General features: G+C 30.6%; 1 protein-coding gene and 1 pseudogene across 3 annotated transcripts; both read left to right on the top strand.

The window, feature by feature from the left end:
- The first annotated feature begins 2,117 nt into the window (after positions 1–2,117).
- Positions 2,118–10,721, top strand: LOC125185567 (uncharacterized). 2 transcript variants are annotated; one of them, XM_089057354.1, is made up of 3 exons: positions 2,118–7,280; positions 8,548–9,320; positions 9,422–10,721. In XM_089057354.1, the coding sequence occupies exons 2-3, from the start codon at positions 8,602–8,604 to the stop codon at positions 10,650–10,652; spliced, it is 1,950 nt and encodes a 649-aa protein (XP_088913480.1). In that variant the 5' UTR covers positions 2,118–7,280; positions 8,548–8,601; the 3' UTR covers positions 10,653–10,721. The 2 variants fall into 2 exon arrangements, with proteins under 2 accessions (XP_088913480.1, XP_088913485.1); XM_089057359.1 differs by having other exon boundaries at positions 2,123–2,257.
- Positions 10,722–14,433: 3,712 nt separating this feature from the next.
- LOC148934473 (uncharacterized) lies at positions 14,434–17,860 on the top strand (annotated as a pseudogene). The gene is made up of 3 exons (XR_016130762.1): positions 14,434–14,563; positions 15,659–16,401; positions 16,492–17,860. The product of XR_016130762.1 is annotated as an uncharacterized LOC148934473 (transcript).
- Positions 17,861–20,407: the final 2,547 nt, after the last annotated feature.

Below are 20,407 nucleotides of genomic sequence, written 5' to 3'. Positions count from 1 at the left end.
CTAAACAAGTATGGGCCATAGTTGTACCTCAAATAACTCTAATTTAATTAAGGCCCAAATAAATAAGCCCGATATATCTCAAATCTCCACTTTTTGGGTCTTGATATCTAATATTCTAATTAATACTAATACTCTCTACATCTCATTAATGAGAAACTATATGGTTCAATCTCAATTTGCACATATAATAGGAAAACACATTTATTTTTTTCCAAATATATTTTATATGCCATTGTTCTAATTCTTTCTATTTCATATAAAGCTATTTTTGGAAATTCATTTTTGTGTTGTTTGTGTGACGATGCTATTTTGATAGTGGAAAATTAATGTAATTTTCCACCTAATTATACTGTAAGAGTTCGCTTTCAAATTGAATTTTGCAATATTATTTGTTTAGCAGTGCATAACACGGTGTTCACACCTAATTACACTTTTTAGTCAAAAAATAATTAAAACCTAATTACACTTTTTTCCAATTTTCGTAATAACATCAAGCACCGGAGATAGTTCTCTTTTCACATTCTAAATTCAGTAATCAGCAACCAATCCCTTATTAATTACGTGGTTATTTTACATTATAATCCGAATTTTTGACATGATTTGATTTTCTAACTCGAAATCAAATGTTAGTCACCAGCTTAATTTTAATAAACTCTAGCTAATTTTGTCATAAAAGAGACTTAAATACAAAACAAAAATTCTACTAGTATCATATGATAGTAAAAATTGGATATAATGTTACTGAAACAACACACTTAAATCCTTAAAGTTGAAGGTTATTATAATAACATGTCTATATTTTGATTTCATTATCTTGGTATGAATATCTATCGCATTTAACTATATCAACTGAAACTAATTAGATAATTATATTTACAATACATTATTTGATTTGATTTAAACAAGTTTTAGTACATTTATTCTTTTTTCCTTTTGAATTTTAAAAGGAAGCTTGAAGCCCAACTTTAATGTCAGACTTCCGTTTTCATCAAAAGTCATCAGTATAATTTTCGATTCAAAGTATCAGTACCTTTTTCTATTGTACATCGATAATAAAATCTAAATAATTTATAATATCTAAAGTATAATTCTTTTCTTGGTTTATGAAGATAAATTCTTCAAGTTTCCACAGAATCGGAATATGATTTTTGTTAGTAATTAAAGTTTATATATGTCTTGAATTTCAAGATATATATTGATGAGAAAGTGAGATCGTGGAAAACTTACAATCAAATTTTAAAACTTGATTTAATACCCTTTTCAAAATAACTTCTATGGAGTATGTGTATATATATCACTTTTGTTTGATTGTATTTGGTAATGTATTCATTGGTTTATAATTATTTAAACGCCAATTTATAACAAAATTAAAAATATACTACTAATATATTTTTAGGATCACATTAATTAATCAAGGTTAGAATGTGTTACTTACTCAATTTGATAAACTTGGTAATATAATTTCCTTTATTTCTATTCTTTGCTCGCTCTCTAAGTTTGCTTGATTCTATTACTACTATTACACAAAGATCTCATGAACTTTAAGGCATACACATGTTTTTTTTCTTTTTCCCTTCTAATATATGATGAATTTTCTTTTCTCTTCTTTTCTTTTCTTTTGTATGTAGAGCATCTTTTAGTTATAATCTTTAAAATGCGATGAAGTAGATGTAGTGTGTAATAAGATGGTGACTTTTTTTACGAAAATGAATTTCTTTATCTCTTTATATAGGCCCGCAATAATAAATACACATTCAAGACAGACAACTTAAAAATTGCTTAATTACATGTCGATATTTTGATTTCTTTATCTTGGTATGATTATCTATTCTATCAAGTTATATCAACTGAAATTCAGTTTAACTAATTATATTTATGATACATAGTATTTGATTTTATTTAAATAGTTTATGATGCATTAATTATTTTTTACATTTTTTAGAATTTTTAATTGAAAATGAATCTTGAACCATCCTTAAACGGCAACTTACGTTTAATCAAAGTCATTAGTAAAATTATTTTTCATAGTAGGTTATTATACTATATACATTCAAGATGCCAGCGACCCCACATGCACTACCAATAGTATATATACAAGACTTGAGTTGAAGTAAATAAATCAATAGAGTTTCTTATCTTTCTCCGATCTCCACGACTTCTTTCTCGGTCTCCTCTTCTCCCGTTTTGTTTCCTAATCAAATTCCGGCAAAGTCGTCGATTGCAGCCGGCCAGAATCGCCTCTCTCTCTCTCTCATAGGTAATGTATTTATTCTAAATCTTCATTGCTGTGAGTTTTGTGATTGTAAATGTTAACGAAATGATGTGATGGACTATTTAGCTTTGTATTTGGATTGTATGTTTATATATTAATTATAATTATAATATGGTTTGTGAAATGGTGGGCAACTTTATTGTGATATTTATTTTATTATTACTACCATACTTTATGTTAAATTGTTGTCTGATGCAACGATAAACATTTCCCATATCGGTAGTTATGTGTAGATTAAATTTAAATATTTTTTTATATCTAAAGTATGATTTTTTCTTTGTTTATGAGGTAGGAATATTCAAGTTTTCTTAGAATCGGAATTTTGCTATATCAATATATATCAGAATTACTATAGGAAACTTTATTTGTGTCGTCTAATTTTAATGGGGACACCAACGTTTTATGAAGCGGTGGGGGTATAATAGACACACAAATTAACTACAATCAAATTAATTTTTAGATCATCTTCCTTTTAATTTGCTTCTATAAATTTTATGGAGTATCATATATATATATGATGCATATATGGCTGCTTTGATGGGATATAGCAGTACTCCTTCCGTCCCCGATTAAGAGTCACACTTTTCCATTTCGATCTGTCCTTAATTAAGAGTCACACTTCATTTTTACCATAAATAGTAAGTAGGTCGGTCGACCCACATTCCACTGACTCAATTTACTCACATTTTATTATAAAAAAAATCAATATAAAAAATGGGTCTCACATTCCACTAACTTTTTCAACCAACTTTTATTTACATTTCTTAAAACTGTGTCCGGTCAAAGTGTGACTCTTAATTGGGGACGGAGGGAGTATAATATAGGAAGTCCAAAAAAATTAGTAGTACTATATTTTGGTCTTTTTCAAAAAAAAAAATGAATGTCACAATAATTGAGATTCGTTTGGCTTTAATTTAGTCAAAAAATATTGGTTGAACTGTTCGAGAAACCTACTCACTTCTCATCCCCCCTTTTCTTTTTATTTTTCTTTTTCTTTTGCATTCTTATTGAATAAGATACAAGAATCCACGGTATGTGTTGAATTGTTAATAGTTATACTACTATTCATGTTTAAGATTTAATACATTTATCAAACTATTAAAAGTTTTACATTTAATTGCGTTTGATAATGCAATCATCAGTCCAATTATTAAAACGTCAATGTTGAAAGAAAAATAAGAATATATTTTTGTTCCAAAGTCAAGAAACATAAATTTAAACTTCACTATCTTTCTCAGTTTAAATTTCAAACGAATCTAATGTGGTAAAAGTTGAAACATAAACCAAAATTAAACCATGGGTTGCAAACAAACTTATTGATTTGCACGTATATTAATCAACTTTTAATTTCTTCATATTTTGCAACCATAGAAAATTCTTATCAATATTCGTGCAGACGTGGACTATAGAAATTAGAAATTATGTGGCATACTCCCCGGCTAAATGTAACGCCACCGCTTTAGGATAAAATTAACGCTGAAATTTATCTTTTTAACCATATAAATATATCGGGGAGTGATCAATTGCTAACTCATCATTTAATTGCTAACTACAACTAATTTAAGGTCACATGATTTTAAAAAATGTGTGGTCTACAATTTGTCACGTGTAATTTTCGTTTTTATTAATTAAATCGAAAAAAATTTAAAATAAAAACGTCAAATTAGGGTTTTGGATGAAAATGTCAATATAGTATTTCGAAAATATCAACACAATGCTTTGAGAATGTCAACAAAAATTTAGGATTGACATTGTATATGCTTTATATTGACATATTATCTTAGCTGTATTGACATTAGCCTGTGTACGAAAAATAAGAAAATTCTAGATTTTTTTTTTCAAATTTTGACGTCGGAACATATGCATGTAGTATATCGTTGGAATCCTTATAAAATTATCTTTAATTTGATATATGTTATATGAATTTAAAGTTTTGGGATTTCTTTTAAAAGTTAGTTATAACTAACTTGACATTAATACCCGTATTGATTTTTATTGAAATTAATCATATAGCCTTATTGACGTTTTTTATTGATTGTATTGACATTTTGTGGTTAATGATCTAGGCCTTTAATTTAAATATCTAATGACTATTATTGAGTTGTAGTTAGCAATTAAGCATTGAATTAGCAATATAACACTCCCCAAATATATCACTTTTCACTTCATAACTATAAAATCTAATGTAACAAAGCTCTAAAATCTTAACCCTCATTGTTTTCAAAATCATTTAACTTTTTCTCTTTTAAAATTTTGAATTTAAGATCTGAGACCCATTATTTCAAAATCCCAGTCCAAAACAAGTATGAGCCCTAAGCTGTACCACAAATAATTCTAACTTGATTAAGGCCCAAATAAACAAGCCCCATATATCTCGAAATCTCCATTTTTTTTTTGTCTTCCTATCTCAATTTGCACGTATATTAGGAAAATACATTAGACTTTTTAAAATATATTTCATATGCAATTGTTCTAATTCTTTCTTTCTCATATAAAGCTGTTTCTTGGAAATTTCCACCTAATTATGCCGTAAGAGTTAGATTTCAAATTGTATTTTACAATATTATTTGATGATCTGTGAATAAAATGATCAAAATAGGGAGAAATGAGGTAGTATTATTTATGTTGTTCTCTTAATAGTTCGACTCAATAATTTTTGTGCAAATTAAGGGAACTTTTGTTGGTTTTGCAGTGATTGAAAAATATACTACTATCCAAGTTTTCTATAGGTATATCATCATCATGTTTTGCATAAATTGATTAATAATCATACTAACATCCAGTGTTAATTAAAACTATTCATAATCATACTAGAATATTTTGTGCCATGACTATTTCGAATGGTCCACATTCAGACTATAGTATCAGTTAAATTTTGATCAAAACAATAACAGCATCAAATTATATGCATTTACTTAAGGGACAACTTTATCCCAATTTCAAAAGCTGGCTATTATAATTTAACACAAACATAATAAAAATTACATATACATCATATATACTATATTACAAATGGGCTTTAAGTTCGATGCATGTCATTATTTGATGCATGTTTCTTGAAAAGATGTCAACTTAAGTTCGATGAAATTTTCGACTTAGAATTATTAAGTTAAGAAAGGATATAATACATTCAATATATTTTCCAGTACAAACTAAAAAATCACCGTAAATAAATTTCAAACTTAATTTAAGAATGCCCCAACTTTAATGTCACACTTCTGTTTTCATCAAAGTCGTCAATATATTTTCGATCCAAAGTTTCAGTACATTTTTCTATTGTATATCGATAATAAAATCTAAATAATTTAAATATCTAAAGTATAATTCTTTTCTTTGTTTACGAAGATAAATTTTTCAAGATTCCGTAGAATCGGAATATGATTTTTGTCAGTAAAGTTTATATATGTCTTGAAATTCAAGATATATACTAGTATGTAACTTGATGAGAAATTGAGACTTCTTTGGTTGTGGAAAACTTGGAATCAAATTTTAAAAACTTATGTAGTACCCAAGAAAAGTATCAAGTTCTCTTCATTTGATCCTTTTCTTTGATTTATAACCCTTTTCAAAGTAACTTCTATGTGTATATCACTTTTCTATAACTGCATTTGGTAATGCAATCATCAGTTTAATTATTGAAACGTCAATTTATAACAAAATTAGGAATATGTATATAGGGGTGCGTTAAAATGACAATGTCTCTTAAAATAACACCGTACCATCATTTCTAGCTAATCATTTGTACACGTGGACGAATAATAAGCTGCCATGTGGCAAAAAAAAAAGGGTAAAAATCTCGGCAAGCAATATGCAACATTGTATACAACAATTTTTCTCGGTCAGCAGTATCCAACATGCTATACAACAATCTATAGATTGTTGTGTAGTGTTTAAAATATTGTTGTGCAGAGTTTATAATATTGTTGTATATGTGGTGTCACAGTGTCACTTTAAGAGGTGTTGTCATTTTAACACAAACATATATATATACTATATATTTTTATGAAACACATTTATTAATCAAGGTTAAAATGTGTTACTTACTCAATTTGATAAACTTGGTAGGAGTAGTATAATTTACTTAATTTATGTTCTTTGCTCTCTCTCTCTGTGTTTGCCTGATTCATTTATTACACAAAGCTTTCAAGAACTTTAATATACACATTTTTTTTTCTTTTTCCATCCTGTTATATGCTGAAGTTTCTTTTCTTTTCTCTTCTTTTGTAGAGCATCTTAATCTTTGAAAAGCAATAAAAGTAGATGTAGTGTGCTAAGAATGGTGATTTTTATTTTACGAAAATGAATTTCTATACCTTTTAATATAGGCCCACAAAACATTCAAGATAGACAACTTAAAAGTTGCTTAATTACATGTCGATATTTGATTTCTTTATCTTGTATTGATTATCTATTCTATCAAGTCATATTAATTGAAATTCAATTTAACTAATTATATTTATAATACATAGCATTTGATTTTATTTAAACAGTTTAGAATGCATTAATTCTTTCTTACATTTTTTTGAATTTTTTAAAATTGAAAATGAATCTTGAAGCCATCCTTAAACGGCAACTTACTTTAATCTAAGGCATTAGTATAACAATTTTTCATATTAGATTATTATACTAAATACATTCGAGATGACAATGCATTAATTCTTTCTTACATTTTTAAATTTGAATTTTTTAATTGAAAATGAATCTTGAAGCCATCCTTAAATGGCAACTTACTTTAATCAAAGGCATTAGTATAACAATTTTTCATAGTAGGTTATTATACTAAATACATTCGAGATGTCATCGACCCCACATGCACTACCTCCCACCCCAACAATAGTATATATAAGACTTGAACCTCATAAGTAAACAATAGAGTTTCTTATCTTTCTCCAATCTCCACGACTTCTTTCTCGGTCTCCTCTTCTCCCGTTTTGTTTCCTAATCAAATTCCGGCAAAGTCGCCAATTGAAGCCGGCCAGAATCGCCTCTCTCTCTCTCTCTCAAATAGGTAATGTATTTATTCTAAATCTTCATTGCTGTGAATTTTGTGATTGTAAATGTTAACGAAATGATGTGATGGACTATTTGGCTTTATATTTGGATTGTATGTTTATATATTAGTTATAATTATAATATGGTTTGTGAAATGGCGGGCAACTTTATTGTGATATTTATTTTAATATTACTACTATACTTTATGTTAAATTGTCGTCTGATGCAACGATAAACATTTCCCATATCGGTAGTTATGTGTAGATTAAAATTTAAATAATTTTTTATATCTAAAGTATGATTTTTTCTTTGTTTATGAGGTAGGAATTTTCAAGTTTTCTTAGAATCGGAATTTTGCTATATCAATATATGTCAAAATTACTATAGGAACCTTTATTTGTGTCTTCTAATTTTAATGGGGACACCAACGTTTTATGAAGCGGTGGTGGTATAATAGACACACAAATTAACTACAATCAAATTAATTTTTAGATCATCTTCCTTTTAATTTGCTTCTATAAATTTTATGGAGTATCATATATATATATGATGCATATATGGCTGCTTTGATGGGATATAGCAGTACTCCTTCCGTCCCCGATTAAGATTCACACTTTTCCATTTCGATCTGTCCTTAATTAAGAGTCACACTTCATTTTTACCATAAATAGTAAGTAGGTCGGTCGACCCACATTCCACTGACTCAATTTACTCACATTTTATTATAAAAAAAATCAATATAAAAAATGGGTCTCACATTCCACTAACTTTTTCAACCAACTTTTATTTACATTTCTTAAAACTGTGTCCGGTCAAAGTGTGACTCTTAATCGGGGACGGAGGGAGTATAATATAGGAAGTCCAAAAAAATTAGTAGTACTATATTTTGGTCTTTTTCAAAAAAAAAAATGAATGTCACAATAATTGAGATTCGTTTGGCTTTAATTTAGTCAAAAAATATTGGTTGAACTGTTCGAGAAACCTACTCACTTCTCATCCCCCCTTTTCTTTTTATTTTTCTTTTTCTTTTGCATTCTTATTGAATAAGATACAAGAATCCACGGTATGTGTTGAATTGTTAATAGTTATACTACTATTCATGTTTAAGATTTAATACATTTATCAAACTATTAAAAGTTTTACATTTAATTGCGTTTGATAATGCAATCATCAGTCCAATTATTAAAACGTCAATGTTGAAAGAAAAATAAGAATATATTTTTGTTCCAATTGTTTGTATATTTATACTATAATTAATAAACTGAGAGTATTTTTTTTTTCAGTGTGAGTAGTGATAGGAAGAGGGCAAAAAATTGTTGAGAGGAAGATAAGAAGAAATGGAGCTGGAGAAAGTTGATCATATGTGTCATGAACATCCGTTGGGTCGGATCCTCTTTGAGTCGGCCCATCGTATTAATTACTGCAGAGTCTGTTATGGTTGTGAAAGATTGTTTAGAGCAGGAGATGCAACTTATGGATGCAGTATTATGTGTGGATTCCGTTGGTTGTTACACAAAGAATGCATGGAAATGCCGAGACAGATTATGCATCCTCTCCATCCTTCACACCCTCTCTCACTAGCAATATCTGAATCAGATAATTGTGCAGTTTGTGGAGGGTATTTGTGTAACTTAGCCTACAGATGCAGCCAAGGGGACTCATGTGATGGATTGTGGATCCACTTGGGATGCGCGGGGGGACTCAATGATAAGCAGCCGCTTATAACCCACCCAAGCCACCCTGAGCATCCGCTTTGGTTTTCAAAGAAGACGAGGTGGTGCCCATTCCCCTGCGATGCATGTGGTGCTAATGAGAAAGGGGACTCCTACACCTGCAGCATATGCGACTACTGGATACATGAGCGTTGTGCGCTCCTCCCATTGTCCGCGGACTTCCCTCGTCATCACCGTGCCCACAAGCTCTCCCTCGCTTTTTCTCTTCCTTCTGAGTACATCAAATATGATTTTGATTGTGAGATATGCAGCATGACTTTGCCATTAAGACGATGGCTCTATCATTGCCACCTTTGCAGATATGCCGTCCATCTCAACTGCGCGTAATGAAACACTCCTTTTTACTACTAATATTTACTCATAGTATCATTGTCAACAAAATCATTTAATTAACTCATGTTGTGGTTGATTTTCATTCTTTCAGATTTGATGATCAAAATGAAAGTGGAAGTGCAATTGATGGTGATGAGAAAGAGGCTACCAAGTTTCCAATAGCAGTAGAAGACATGTACGAGGAGATGATCAGACCCTTCGTTAAGCAATACAAAGAGAAAATTCTTGTCCCTCATCATGATAATGACAATCACAACATCGGTGGCAAGTACAGCTTCTCCAATCATCCTCATCATCTACTAACTTTTATTGCTTTTTCTTCAGCTTCATCATCATCTTATGGTCACCAACAAAAAAATGATGATGATGATGATGATGACGACGATGAAGATGATTTTGAAAGTATTACAAGATCGGAAATAATATGTGATGGGTGCGCGCTACCTATACGAGAAAAGAAGCAAACAGATGATGATGAGTACGAGAATGGTTATATGAGTTGTGATGAATGCAAATACTTTCTCCACTTGTCATGCTTCAACTTACCACTACACATCACCTCCCCTCCTATTCATCCTCACAAAGATCACAACCTAACCCTTCGAAATGCTGATGGCAAGCTAACGTATTGGATACGGTGTCATGTTTGTTGGCATTATACTAATGGTCTCTATTACACTTGTACCCACGAAGGCTGCGGGATCAAAATAGACATCAAGTGTGCTTCTCTGCCCAACACCATAAAACATGCATCTCACCCACGGCATAATCATCTCAAGCTAGTCATAGAAGATGATTTCAGGCCCGGTTTATGCCATAATTGTTATGCGATAGCATCTTCTAAAAAGGAGCATTACAGATGCAATAGCTGCATATTCTCAGTATGTAGTATATGTGTGACTCTACCGGCAACAAATAAGCATAGGCTGGAGAATCATTTGATGCCTTTGACATATGATGCCCGCGCTAACCGTCCCGGTGATTTCTACTGCAGCAGCTGCGAAGGCCATATGGACCCTAGGAGCTGGATGTACTATTGTCAAGACTGTGATCAACCATTTCATCTTAGATGCTTTCCCGCTACATCGGGTAAGTACAGAAACATCAAATATGGGACAGAGCATGTGATTTCCAGTATCCATGACCACCCTCTTAGATTTCAAATCATATCCAACAAAAAGAGATGTGATCTATGCCGTCAATATAGGTATGATACGCCTGGATTTCAATGTGCATCATGCTTCTTTGTAGTGTGTAGAGACTGTGGTATCAAACACATGGATGTATATGTATATGATTGTTGTATCAAATTTCTTTTTTAATTGGGTGAGTGCATATGTATATGATTGTTGTATTTATGGGCTAATTAAATGTGTGTTGTTCTTATTTAATTTCCTATGTATTTGATTGTTCATGCATATATATAATAAAACTTCTATAATTCTTGCGTATTTACTAATATATTATTCTTGCACGTTTCTTATAAATGAGTGTATTTAGTATTTTAATATAACAATATCAAGAAAAATAATACTCCCCTCTGTCCAAAAAAAGGCACATTTACCATTTTTGCCGTCCATAAAAAATAGAGCACATTCATTTATAGAATGTTTTCAACAAATAATAACCCTATATATCATTCCACTAAACTACTTCTCACTTACTTTTTCTCCTCTCTCTTACTTTTTTCCCTTCTCTCTTACTTTACCAATTCTATATTAAAACTCACGTCATACACTTCAATGTGCATTAATTATGCTTCTTTGTAGTGTGTCGTTATTGTGTATTATGACTATTAGGAAAAACTAGAAAAGCATTGTTTTATGATGAGTTAATGACTAAGTATTTTTAACTTCACTTTACTATCTTATATTCTCGGTTTAAATTTTAAACATGATATACTAATGTGGTAAAAATTTGAAACTCATACCAAAATTAAATCATTTTCTGACACACTTATACATTTGCAAGTAAATTATTCATTTTTTATCAATGTTCGTGCAGACATGGACTATCGAGAAATTATGTGGCATACTCTCCCGCTAAATGTAACGCCACCGCTCTAGGCTAAAATGAAAGCTCCAACTTTAAATTTTTAAGGGCATTTACGCATGATATCGCGAAACTTTCTCAAAATTTATTGTTACACACGAACTTTAAACTTGACATGCATATAATATTACGCGATATTGGCATCTAATATCACGAAACTTTCAAAAAGTTGGGTTTTTCCCACGAACTTTAAAATTGGCAAATAATATCACGAACTTTACCCCTTGTTTGTTTTTTCCCACGAATGAAAAAATTCATGTTATTTTAATAGATTGAAGAACAATTTTGTAGGGCGTGCTTCAAGAAAAACTATCTTCAAAGATTGAAAAACTTGAAGCTCTCAAAATTGTTGTTGAGAAATTACGAAAAAAAATCCGTTTATTTGAAGAATTTTTTCATTCGTGGGAAAAAACAAACCCGGGATAAAGTTCGTGATATTATTTGCCAATTTTAAAGTTCGTGGGAAAACCCAACTTTTTGAAAGTTTCGTGATATTAGATGCCAATATCCCTAATATTACCGGCGGCAAAATCCGATTAATATTAAAATGAGATAGATAATCATATCCATTTTTAGGGACTTTGTAATCGCATAACTATCATTTTTCATATCCAACGTGTTGTGATATTAAGTGAAACGCAGTCGGTTTTTGTCGCCAGTGATAAAAATGCAACAATTGTATATAAGTTTGTGATATTATATATTTAAATGTGAAGTTTAAAGTTCGTCAGATAAAACAAACTTTTGGAAAATTTTGTGATAGTAAACGTCAATACCCTTATTTTTAATCATTTACAAATATTAATTTTCACTTTATAACTTTAAATCTAATGTGGAAGCTTGTAACAAAGTTCTAAAACCCTCATTGTTTTAAAAACCTTTACACTTTTTTTCCCCCCTTTTAAAGTTGTGAATATAAGGTCGAGACCCATTATTTCAAAATCGAAAGTCCTAAACAAGTATGGGCCCTAGTTGTACCTCAAATAATTCTAATTTAATTAAGGCCCAAATAAACAAGCCCGATATATCTCAAATCTCCAATTTTGGGTCCTGATATCTAATTAATACTCCTAATACTCTCTACGTCTTCATTAATATTATATGGTTCAATATCAATTTGCACATATATTAGGAAAATACATATATTTTTTTTGCAAATATATATTATATGCAATTGTTCTAATTCTTTCTTTTTCATATAGCTATTTTCGGAAATTCATTTTAGTGGAAAATTAATGAAATTTCCCACCTAATTAAACTGTAAGAGTTCGTTTTCAAATTGACTTTTGCAATATTTGTTTAGCATGCATAACTCAGTATTCAGACCTAATTGCACTTTTTAGTCAAAAAATAAAACCTAATTACACTTTTTCCAATTTTCGTAATAATATTAAGCACCGGAGATAGTTCCCTTTTCACATTCTTAAATTCAGCAATCAGCAACCAATCCCTTATTAATTACGTGGTTATTTTACATTATGATCCGAATTTTTGACATGTTTTGATTTTCTAACTCGAAATCAAATGTTAGTCACCAGCTTAATTTTAATAAACTCTAGCAAATTTATCATAAAAGAGACTTAAATACAAAAACAAAAGAAAATTCTACTAGTATCATAATATAGTAAAAATTGCATATAATGTTACTGAAACAACACACTTAAATCCTTAAAGTTGAAGGTTATTATAATAACATGTCTATGTTTTGATTTCATTATCTTGGTATGAATATCTATCGCATTTAACTGTATCAACTGAAACTAATTAGATAATTATATTTACAATACATTATTTGATTTGAGTTAAACAAGTTTTAGTGCATTTATTCTTTTCCCTTTTGAATTTAAAAGGGAGCTTGAAGCCCAACTTTAATGTCACACTCCGTTTTCATCAAATTAAGTCGTCAATATAGTTTTCGATTCAAAGTATCAATTGTACATTCGATAATTAATATAATCTAAATAATTTATAATATCTAAAGTATAATTCTTTTCTTTGTTTACGAAGATAAATTCTTCAAGTTTCCACAGAATCGGAATATGATTTTTGTTAGTAATTAAAGTTTATATATGTCTTGAATTTCAAGATATATATTGATGAGAAAGTGAGATCGTGGAAAACTTGCAATCAAATTTTAAAACTTATATACCCAAGAAAAGTATCTAGTTCTTTGATTTAATACCGTTTTCAAAATAACTTCTATGGAGTATGTGTTTTATCACTTTTGTTTGATTGTATTTGGTAATGTATTCATCGGTTTATAATTATTTAAACGTCAATTTATAACAAAATTAAAAATATACTACTAATATATTTTTAGGATCACATTAATTAATCAAGGTTAAAATGTGTTACTCAATTTGATAAACTTGGTACTATAATTTACTTTATTTCTATTCTTTGCTCGCTCTCTAAGTTTGCTTGATTCTATTACTACTATTACACAAAGATCTCATGAACTTTAAGGCATACACATGTTTTTTTTCTTTTTCCCTTCTAATATATGATGAATTTTCTTTTCTCTTCTTTTCTTTTCTTTTGTATGTAGAACATCTTTTAGTTATAATCTTTAAAATGCGATGAAGTAGATGTAGTGTGTAATAAGATGGTGACTTTTTTTACGAAAATGAATTTCTTTATCTTTTTATATAGGCCCGCAATAATAAATACACATTCAAGACAGACAACTTAAAAGTTGCTTAATTACATGTCGATATTTTGATTTCTTTATCTTGATATGATTATCTGTTCTATCAAGTTATATCACCTCAAATTCAGTTTAACTAATTATATTTATAATACATAGTATTTGATTTTATTTAAACAGTTTATAATGAATTAAATATTTCTTTCATTTTTTAGAATTTTTAATTGAAAATGAATCTTGAACCATCCTTAAACGGCAACTTACGTTTAATCAAAGTCATTAGTAAAATTATTTTTCATAGTAGGTTATTATACTAAATACATTTGAGATGCCAGCGACCCCACATGCACTACCAACAGTATATATACAAGACTTGAGTTGAAGTAAATAAATCGATAGAGTCTCTTATCTTTCTCCAATCTCCACGACTTCTTTCTCGGTCTCCTCTTCTCCCGTTTTGTTTCCTAATCAAATTCCGGCAAAGTCACCAATTGAAGCCGGCCAGAATCGCCTCTCTCTCTCTCTCTCAAATAGGTAATGTATTTATTCTAAATCTTCATTGCTGTGAATTCTATGATCGTAAATGTTAACGAAATGATGTGATGGACTATTTAGCTTTGTATTTGGATTGTGTTTTTCTCGTATATTAATTATAATATGGTTTGTGAAATGCGGGCAACGTTTTTATGATATTTATTTTAATATTACTACTATACTTTATGTTAAATTGTTGTCTGATGCAACGATAAACATTTCCCATATCGGTAGTTACTAGTACATTTTATATCTAAAGTATGATTTTTTTTTCTTTGTTTATGAGGTAGGAATTTTCAAGTTTTCTTAGAATCGAAATTTACTTATATCAATATATGTCAGAATTACTATAGGACGCTTTATTTGTGTCTTCTAATTATTTTAATAGGGACACCAACAATAAAGACATGTTATGAAGCGTTGGTAGTATAATAGACACACAAATTAAATACAATCAAATTAATTTTTAGACCATCTTCATATAATGGTGCATATATGGATGCTTTGATGGGATATATTGTACTATGACATAGGAAGTCCAAAAAAATTAGTACCATATTTTGGTCTTTTTCCAAAAGAAATGAATGTCATATTAATCGAGATTAGTTTGGCTCTAATTTTGTCAAAAAATATTGGTTGAAACATACCATTCTATAATAACATCTTGGTATGTCTTGACTAGTCTACATGCCTAAATACAAGATATGTCTGAATACTTGAAAAAAACTTAAAACCAAATTTTAAAACTTACCTACCAAGAAAATCATCATCTGTTCCCCTTTCTTTTTGTTTTTCTTTTTCTTTTGCATTCTTATTGAATAAGATTACATGAATCCACGTTATGGGTTGAATTGTTAATAATCAGTTAAATTATTACAACGTCAATTTTGAAAGAAAAATAAGAAAATAGGAATTTTTTTTTTTTTTTTTTTTGTTGTATCAAGAAAAGAATGTGTTAAGAGTTAAATTGTTGGACTTGGTATATAGTAATAAGCAAGTAGTATAGTTTAATTACCATTCACTCTTTGCTCAAATTCCAATTGTGTGTATGTTTATACTACTATAATTAATTGAGTGTATATATATGTTTTTCAGTGTAAAATAATAGTTGAGAGAAAGAGAAGAAGAAATGGAGGTGGAGAATGTTGTTCATATATGTCATGAACATCCGTTGGGTCGGATCCTCCTTGACTCGGCCCATCAAACTTATTACACCACTGTCTGTTATGGTTGTGATAGATTCTTTAGAGCCGGAGATGCAACTTATGGATGCAGTATTGTTTGTGGATTCCGTTGGTTGTTACACAAAGAATGCATGGAAATGCCTCGAGAGATTATGCATCCTCTCCATCCTTCTCACCCTCTCTCACTAGCATTATCTGAATCAGAGAAGTGTGCAGTTTGTGGATTGGATTTGTGTAACATTGGCTACAGATGCAGCCAAGGGGAGTGTGATGGATTGTGGATCCACTTGGGATGCGCGGGGGTGCTCAACGATAAGCAGCCACTTATGACCCACCCAAGCCACCCTCAACATGAGCTACGCTTTTCCAAGAAGACGAGGTGGTGCCCATTCCCTTGTGATGCCTGTGGTGCCACTGAGAAAGGGACTCCTACACCTGCACTGTATGTGACTATTGCATACACAAGAGTTGCGCGCTCCTCCCATTGTCTGCGGACTTCCCTCATCATCACCACCCTCTCTCCCTCGCCTTTTCTCTTCCATCTGAGTACATCGAGTATGATTTTGATTGTGATGTATGCTGCATGACTTTGCCATTGAGACGATGGGTCTATCATTGCCACCTTTGCAGATATGTCGTCCATCTCAACTGCGCGTAATGAAACACTCTTTTTTACTACTACTATTTACTCATAGTATCATTGTTTAATTTAACTCATGTTGCAGTTGATTTTCTTTCTTCCAGATTTGACAATGAAAATGAAAGTGAAAGTGCAATTGATGATGATGAGAAAGAGGCTACCAAGTTTCCAATGGCAGTAGAAGACATGTATGAGAAGATGATTAGACCCTTCGTTAAGCGACAACTTGACATCAACCCTCGAAATGACCATGACAATCACAACATCGGTGGCAAGTACTGCTTCTCCAATCATCCTCATCATCTACTAACTTTTATTGTCTTTTCTTCAGCTTCATCGTCATCTTATGATCACCAACAAAAAAATGATTATGATGATGATGATGACGACGATGAAGATGATTTTGAAAGTATTCCAGGATCGGAAATAATATGTGATGGGTGTACACTGGCTATACATGAAAAGAAGCAAACAGATGAGTACGAGTACGAGAGTGGTTACATGAGTTGTGATGAATGCAAATACTTTCTCCACTTGTCCTGCTTCAACTTACCACCTGAGATCCCCTCTCTTCCAATTCATCCTCTCAACAATCACAAACTAATGCTTCGAAATGTTGGCAAGCTCACAGATTGGATATTCTGTGGAATTTGTGATGCTTCTACAAATGGGCTCTATTATGCTTGTACCTACAAAGAATGCTGGTTCAAAATAGATATCAAGTGTGCTTCTCTGCCCATCACCATAAAACACGCATCTCACCTGCAACATAACTCTCTGAAGCTAGTCACACCTGATGATTTCAGGTTTGGTCTATGTGGAAGCTGTTATTGGCCTATATCTAAGCGAAAGGAACAATACAGATGCAATAGCTGCTCGTTCTTTGTATGTGGTGAATGTGTGATGCTACCGGCAAGAAATAAGCACAGATTGGAGAATCATTTGTTGCCATTGACATATGATGCCTGTGTTAATCGTCCCGGTGATTTTTACTGCAGCAACTGCGAGGTCCAAATGGACCCCACGATGTGGATGTATCACTGCCGTGACTGTGATCAATCCTTTCATCCCAAATGCTTTCCTGCTACATCGGGTAAGTACAGAAACATCAAATATGAGACAGAGCATGTGATTTCCAGTATCCATGACCACCCTCTTAGATTTCAAATCATATCCAACAAAAAGAGATGCGACCTATGCCATGAAGATAGGTATGATGAGCCTGGATTTCAATGTGTGTCGTGCTTCTTTGTTGTGTGTAAATTCTGTGGTATCACACACATGGATGATGCCCAAAGGGCCATCTGATTCACATTGAATCAATTTTATCTTTTTAATCGGGTGTGTGCGTATATATATGATTGTTGTATTTATGAGCTAATTAAATGTGTGTTGTTCTTATTTAATTTCCTATGTATTTGATTGTTCATGCATATATATAAAACTTCAATAATACTTGCGAATTTACTAGTACTCCCTCCGTCCCGCTTTAGGAGTCCCGATTGAGTCGGGCACATGTTTTAAGAAAAAAGTGTTTGAGTGTGTAATAAATAAATATTGTAGTGGATGTTGGGACTCACTTTTAATTGAGTGTCCAATAAATAAATGTTATAGTGGATGCTGGGACCCTCTTTTTAACACTTTTTTATTAGTTATAGTGGATGTTGGGACCCACTTTTAACACTTTGTAGATATTTTTTATTAATTTATCTTAACCGGGACTCCTAAAGCGGGACGGAGGGAGTATATTATTCTTGCACGTTTCTTATAAATAAGTGTATCTAGTATTTTAGTATAACAATGTCAAGAAAAATAATATTCCCTCCATCCAAAAAAAAACATTTACCATTTTTGGTCGTTCACAAAAAATAGAGCACATTCATTTATGAAAAGTTTTCAACAAATAATAATCTTACATATCATTCCACTAATACTACTTCTCACTTACTTTTTCTCCTTCCCTTTTACTTTTTTCCCTTCTCTCTTACTTTACCAATTCTACATTAAAACTCGTGTCATACACTAATTGCTCTATTTTTTTTGGACGGGGAGAGTACTTTATTATTTTAAACTTCACTTTACTATCTTATCATTTCTCAGTTTAAATTTCAACCGAATCCTTAATGAGTACCCCTACATGTAACATGATATACTAATGTGGTAAAAGTTGAAACATAAACCAAAATTAAATCATGAGTTGCAAACAAACTTATTGATTTGCACGTATATTAATCAACTTTTAATTTCTTCCTATTTTGCAACCATAGAAAATTCTTATCAATATTTTAATCGTGCAGACATGGACTATAGAAATTAGAAATTATGTGGCTACTCCCCGCTAAATGTAACGCCACCGCTTTAGGATAAAATTAACGCTCCAAATTATATTTTTAACCATATACAAATATCACTTTTCACTTCATAACTATAAAATCTAATGTAACAAAGCTCTAAAAACTTAACCCTCATTGTTTACATCTGTTAAAATTTTGAATATAAAATCTGAGATCTCCGAAAGTCCAAAACAAGTATGGGTCCTAAGTTGTACCACAAATAATTCTAAATTGATTAAAGCCCAAATAAACAAGCCACATATATCTCAAAAATCTCCATTTTTTTTTGTCTCTGATCACATTCTAATTTAAGCAACCAATCCCTTATTTACTTACGTGGTTATTTTAAATTATAATACGACCTTTGACCATGCAGTGATTTTCTAACTTGCATTAAAAAAATATTACAAATGGAGTACAATTTATAGTATTATTTATGTTGTTCTCTTAATAGTTCGACTCAATAATTTTTGTGCAAATTAAGGGAACTTTTGTGGGTTTTGCAGTGATTAAAAAATATTCTATTCAAGTTTTCTTTAGGTATATCATCATGTTCGACTTAGAATTATTAAGTGAACAATGGATATAATACATTCAATATATTTGCCAGTACAAACTAAAAAATCACAGTAAATCAAATTTCAAACTTAAATTTCACTTCCGTTTTCATCAAAGTCGTCAATATAATTTCCGATGCAACGTTTCGGTACCTTTTTATATCGTACATCAACGTTAAGATCTAAATAATCTATAATATCTAAAGTATAATTCTTTTTTTTGTTTACGAAAGATAAATTTTCAAGATCCCATAGAATAAGAATATGATTTTTGTTAGTAAAGTTTATATATATGTCGTGAAATTCAAGATACTATGTAACTTGATGAGAAATTGAGACTTCTTTAGTTTTGGAAAACTTGCAATCAAATTTTTAAAGCTTACATACCCAAGAAAAGTATCTAGTTCTCTTCATTTGATCATTTTCTCTGATTTATAACCCTTTTCAAGGTAACTTCTTCTATGTGTATATCACTTTTCTTTAACTGTATTTGGTAATGTAATCATCAGTTTAATTATTGAAACGTCAATTTATAACAAAATTAAGAATATACTACTACAATATTTTTAGGATCACATTAATTAATCAAGGTTAGATTGTGTTACTTACTCAATTTGATAAACTTGGTACTATAATTTACTTTATTTCTATTCTTTGCTCGCTCTCTAATTTTGCTTGATTCTATTATTACACAAAGTTCTCATGAACTTTAACACATACACATGTTTTTTCCTTTTTCCCTTCTATTATATGATGAATTTTCTTTTCTCTTCTTTTCTTTTCTCTTCTTTTCTTTTCTTTTCTTTTGTAGAGCATCTTTTAGTTATAATCTTTGAAATGCGATGAAGTAGATGTAGTGTGTAATAAGATGGTGACTTTTTTTTACGAAAATGAATTTCTTTATCTTTTTATGTAGGCCCATAATAATAAATACACATTTAAGACAGACAACTTAAAAGTTGCTTAATTACATGTCGATATTTTGATTTATTTATCTTGATATGATTATCTATTCTATCAAGTCATATTAATTGAAATTCGATTTAACTAATTATATTTATAGTACATAGTATTTGATTTTATTCAAACAGTTTATAATGCATTAGTTCTCTTACATTTTTTTTTTTTAT

This window comes from Salvia hispanica, chromosome 1 (genome assembly GCF_029641045.1).
Source record: "Salvia hispanica isolate PSC_SH4W2 chromosome 1, Shi_PSC_v1, whole genome shotgun sequence".
NCBI lineage: Eukaryota > Viridiplantae > Streptophyta > Magnoliopsida > Lamiales > Lamiaceae > Salvia > Salvia hispanica.
Note: the sequence above shows the minus strand (reverse complement) of the source record. Positions and strands in the feature narration are given on the sequence as shown.

Bases quoted from the DNA above. Each gene is read 5' to 3' on its own strand.
- LOC125185567 (XM_089057354.1), top strand. From the start codon at position 8,602: ATGGAGCTGGAGAAAGTTGATCATATGTGTCATGAACATCCGTTGGGT. The intron at 9,321-9,421 runs GTAATGAAACAC...TCATTCTTTCAG, and splicing joins GCCGTCCATCTCAACTGCGC to ATTTGATGATCAAAATGAAA.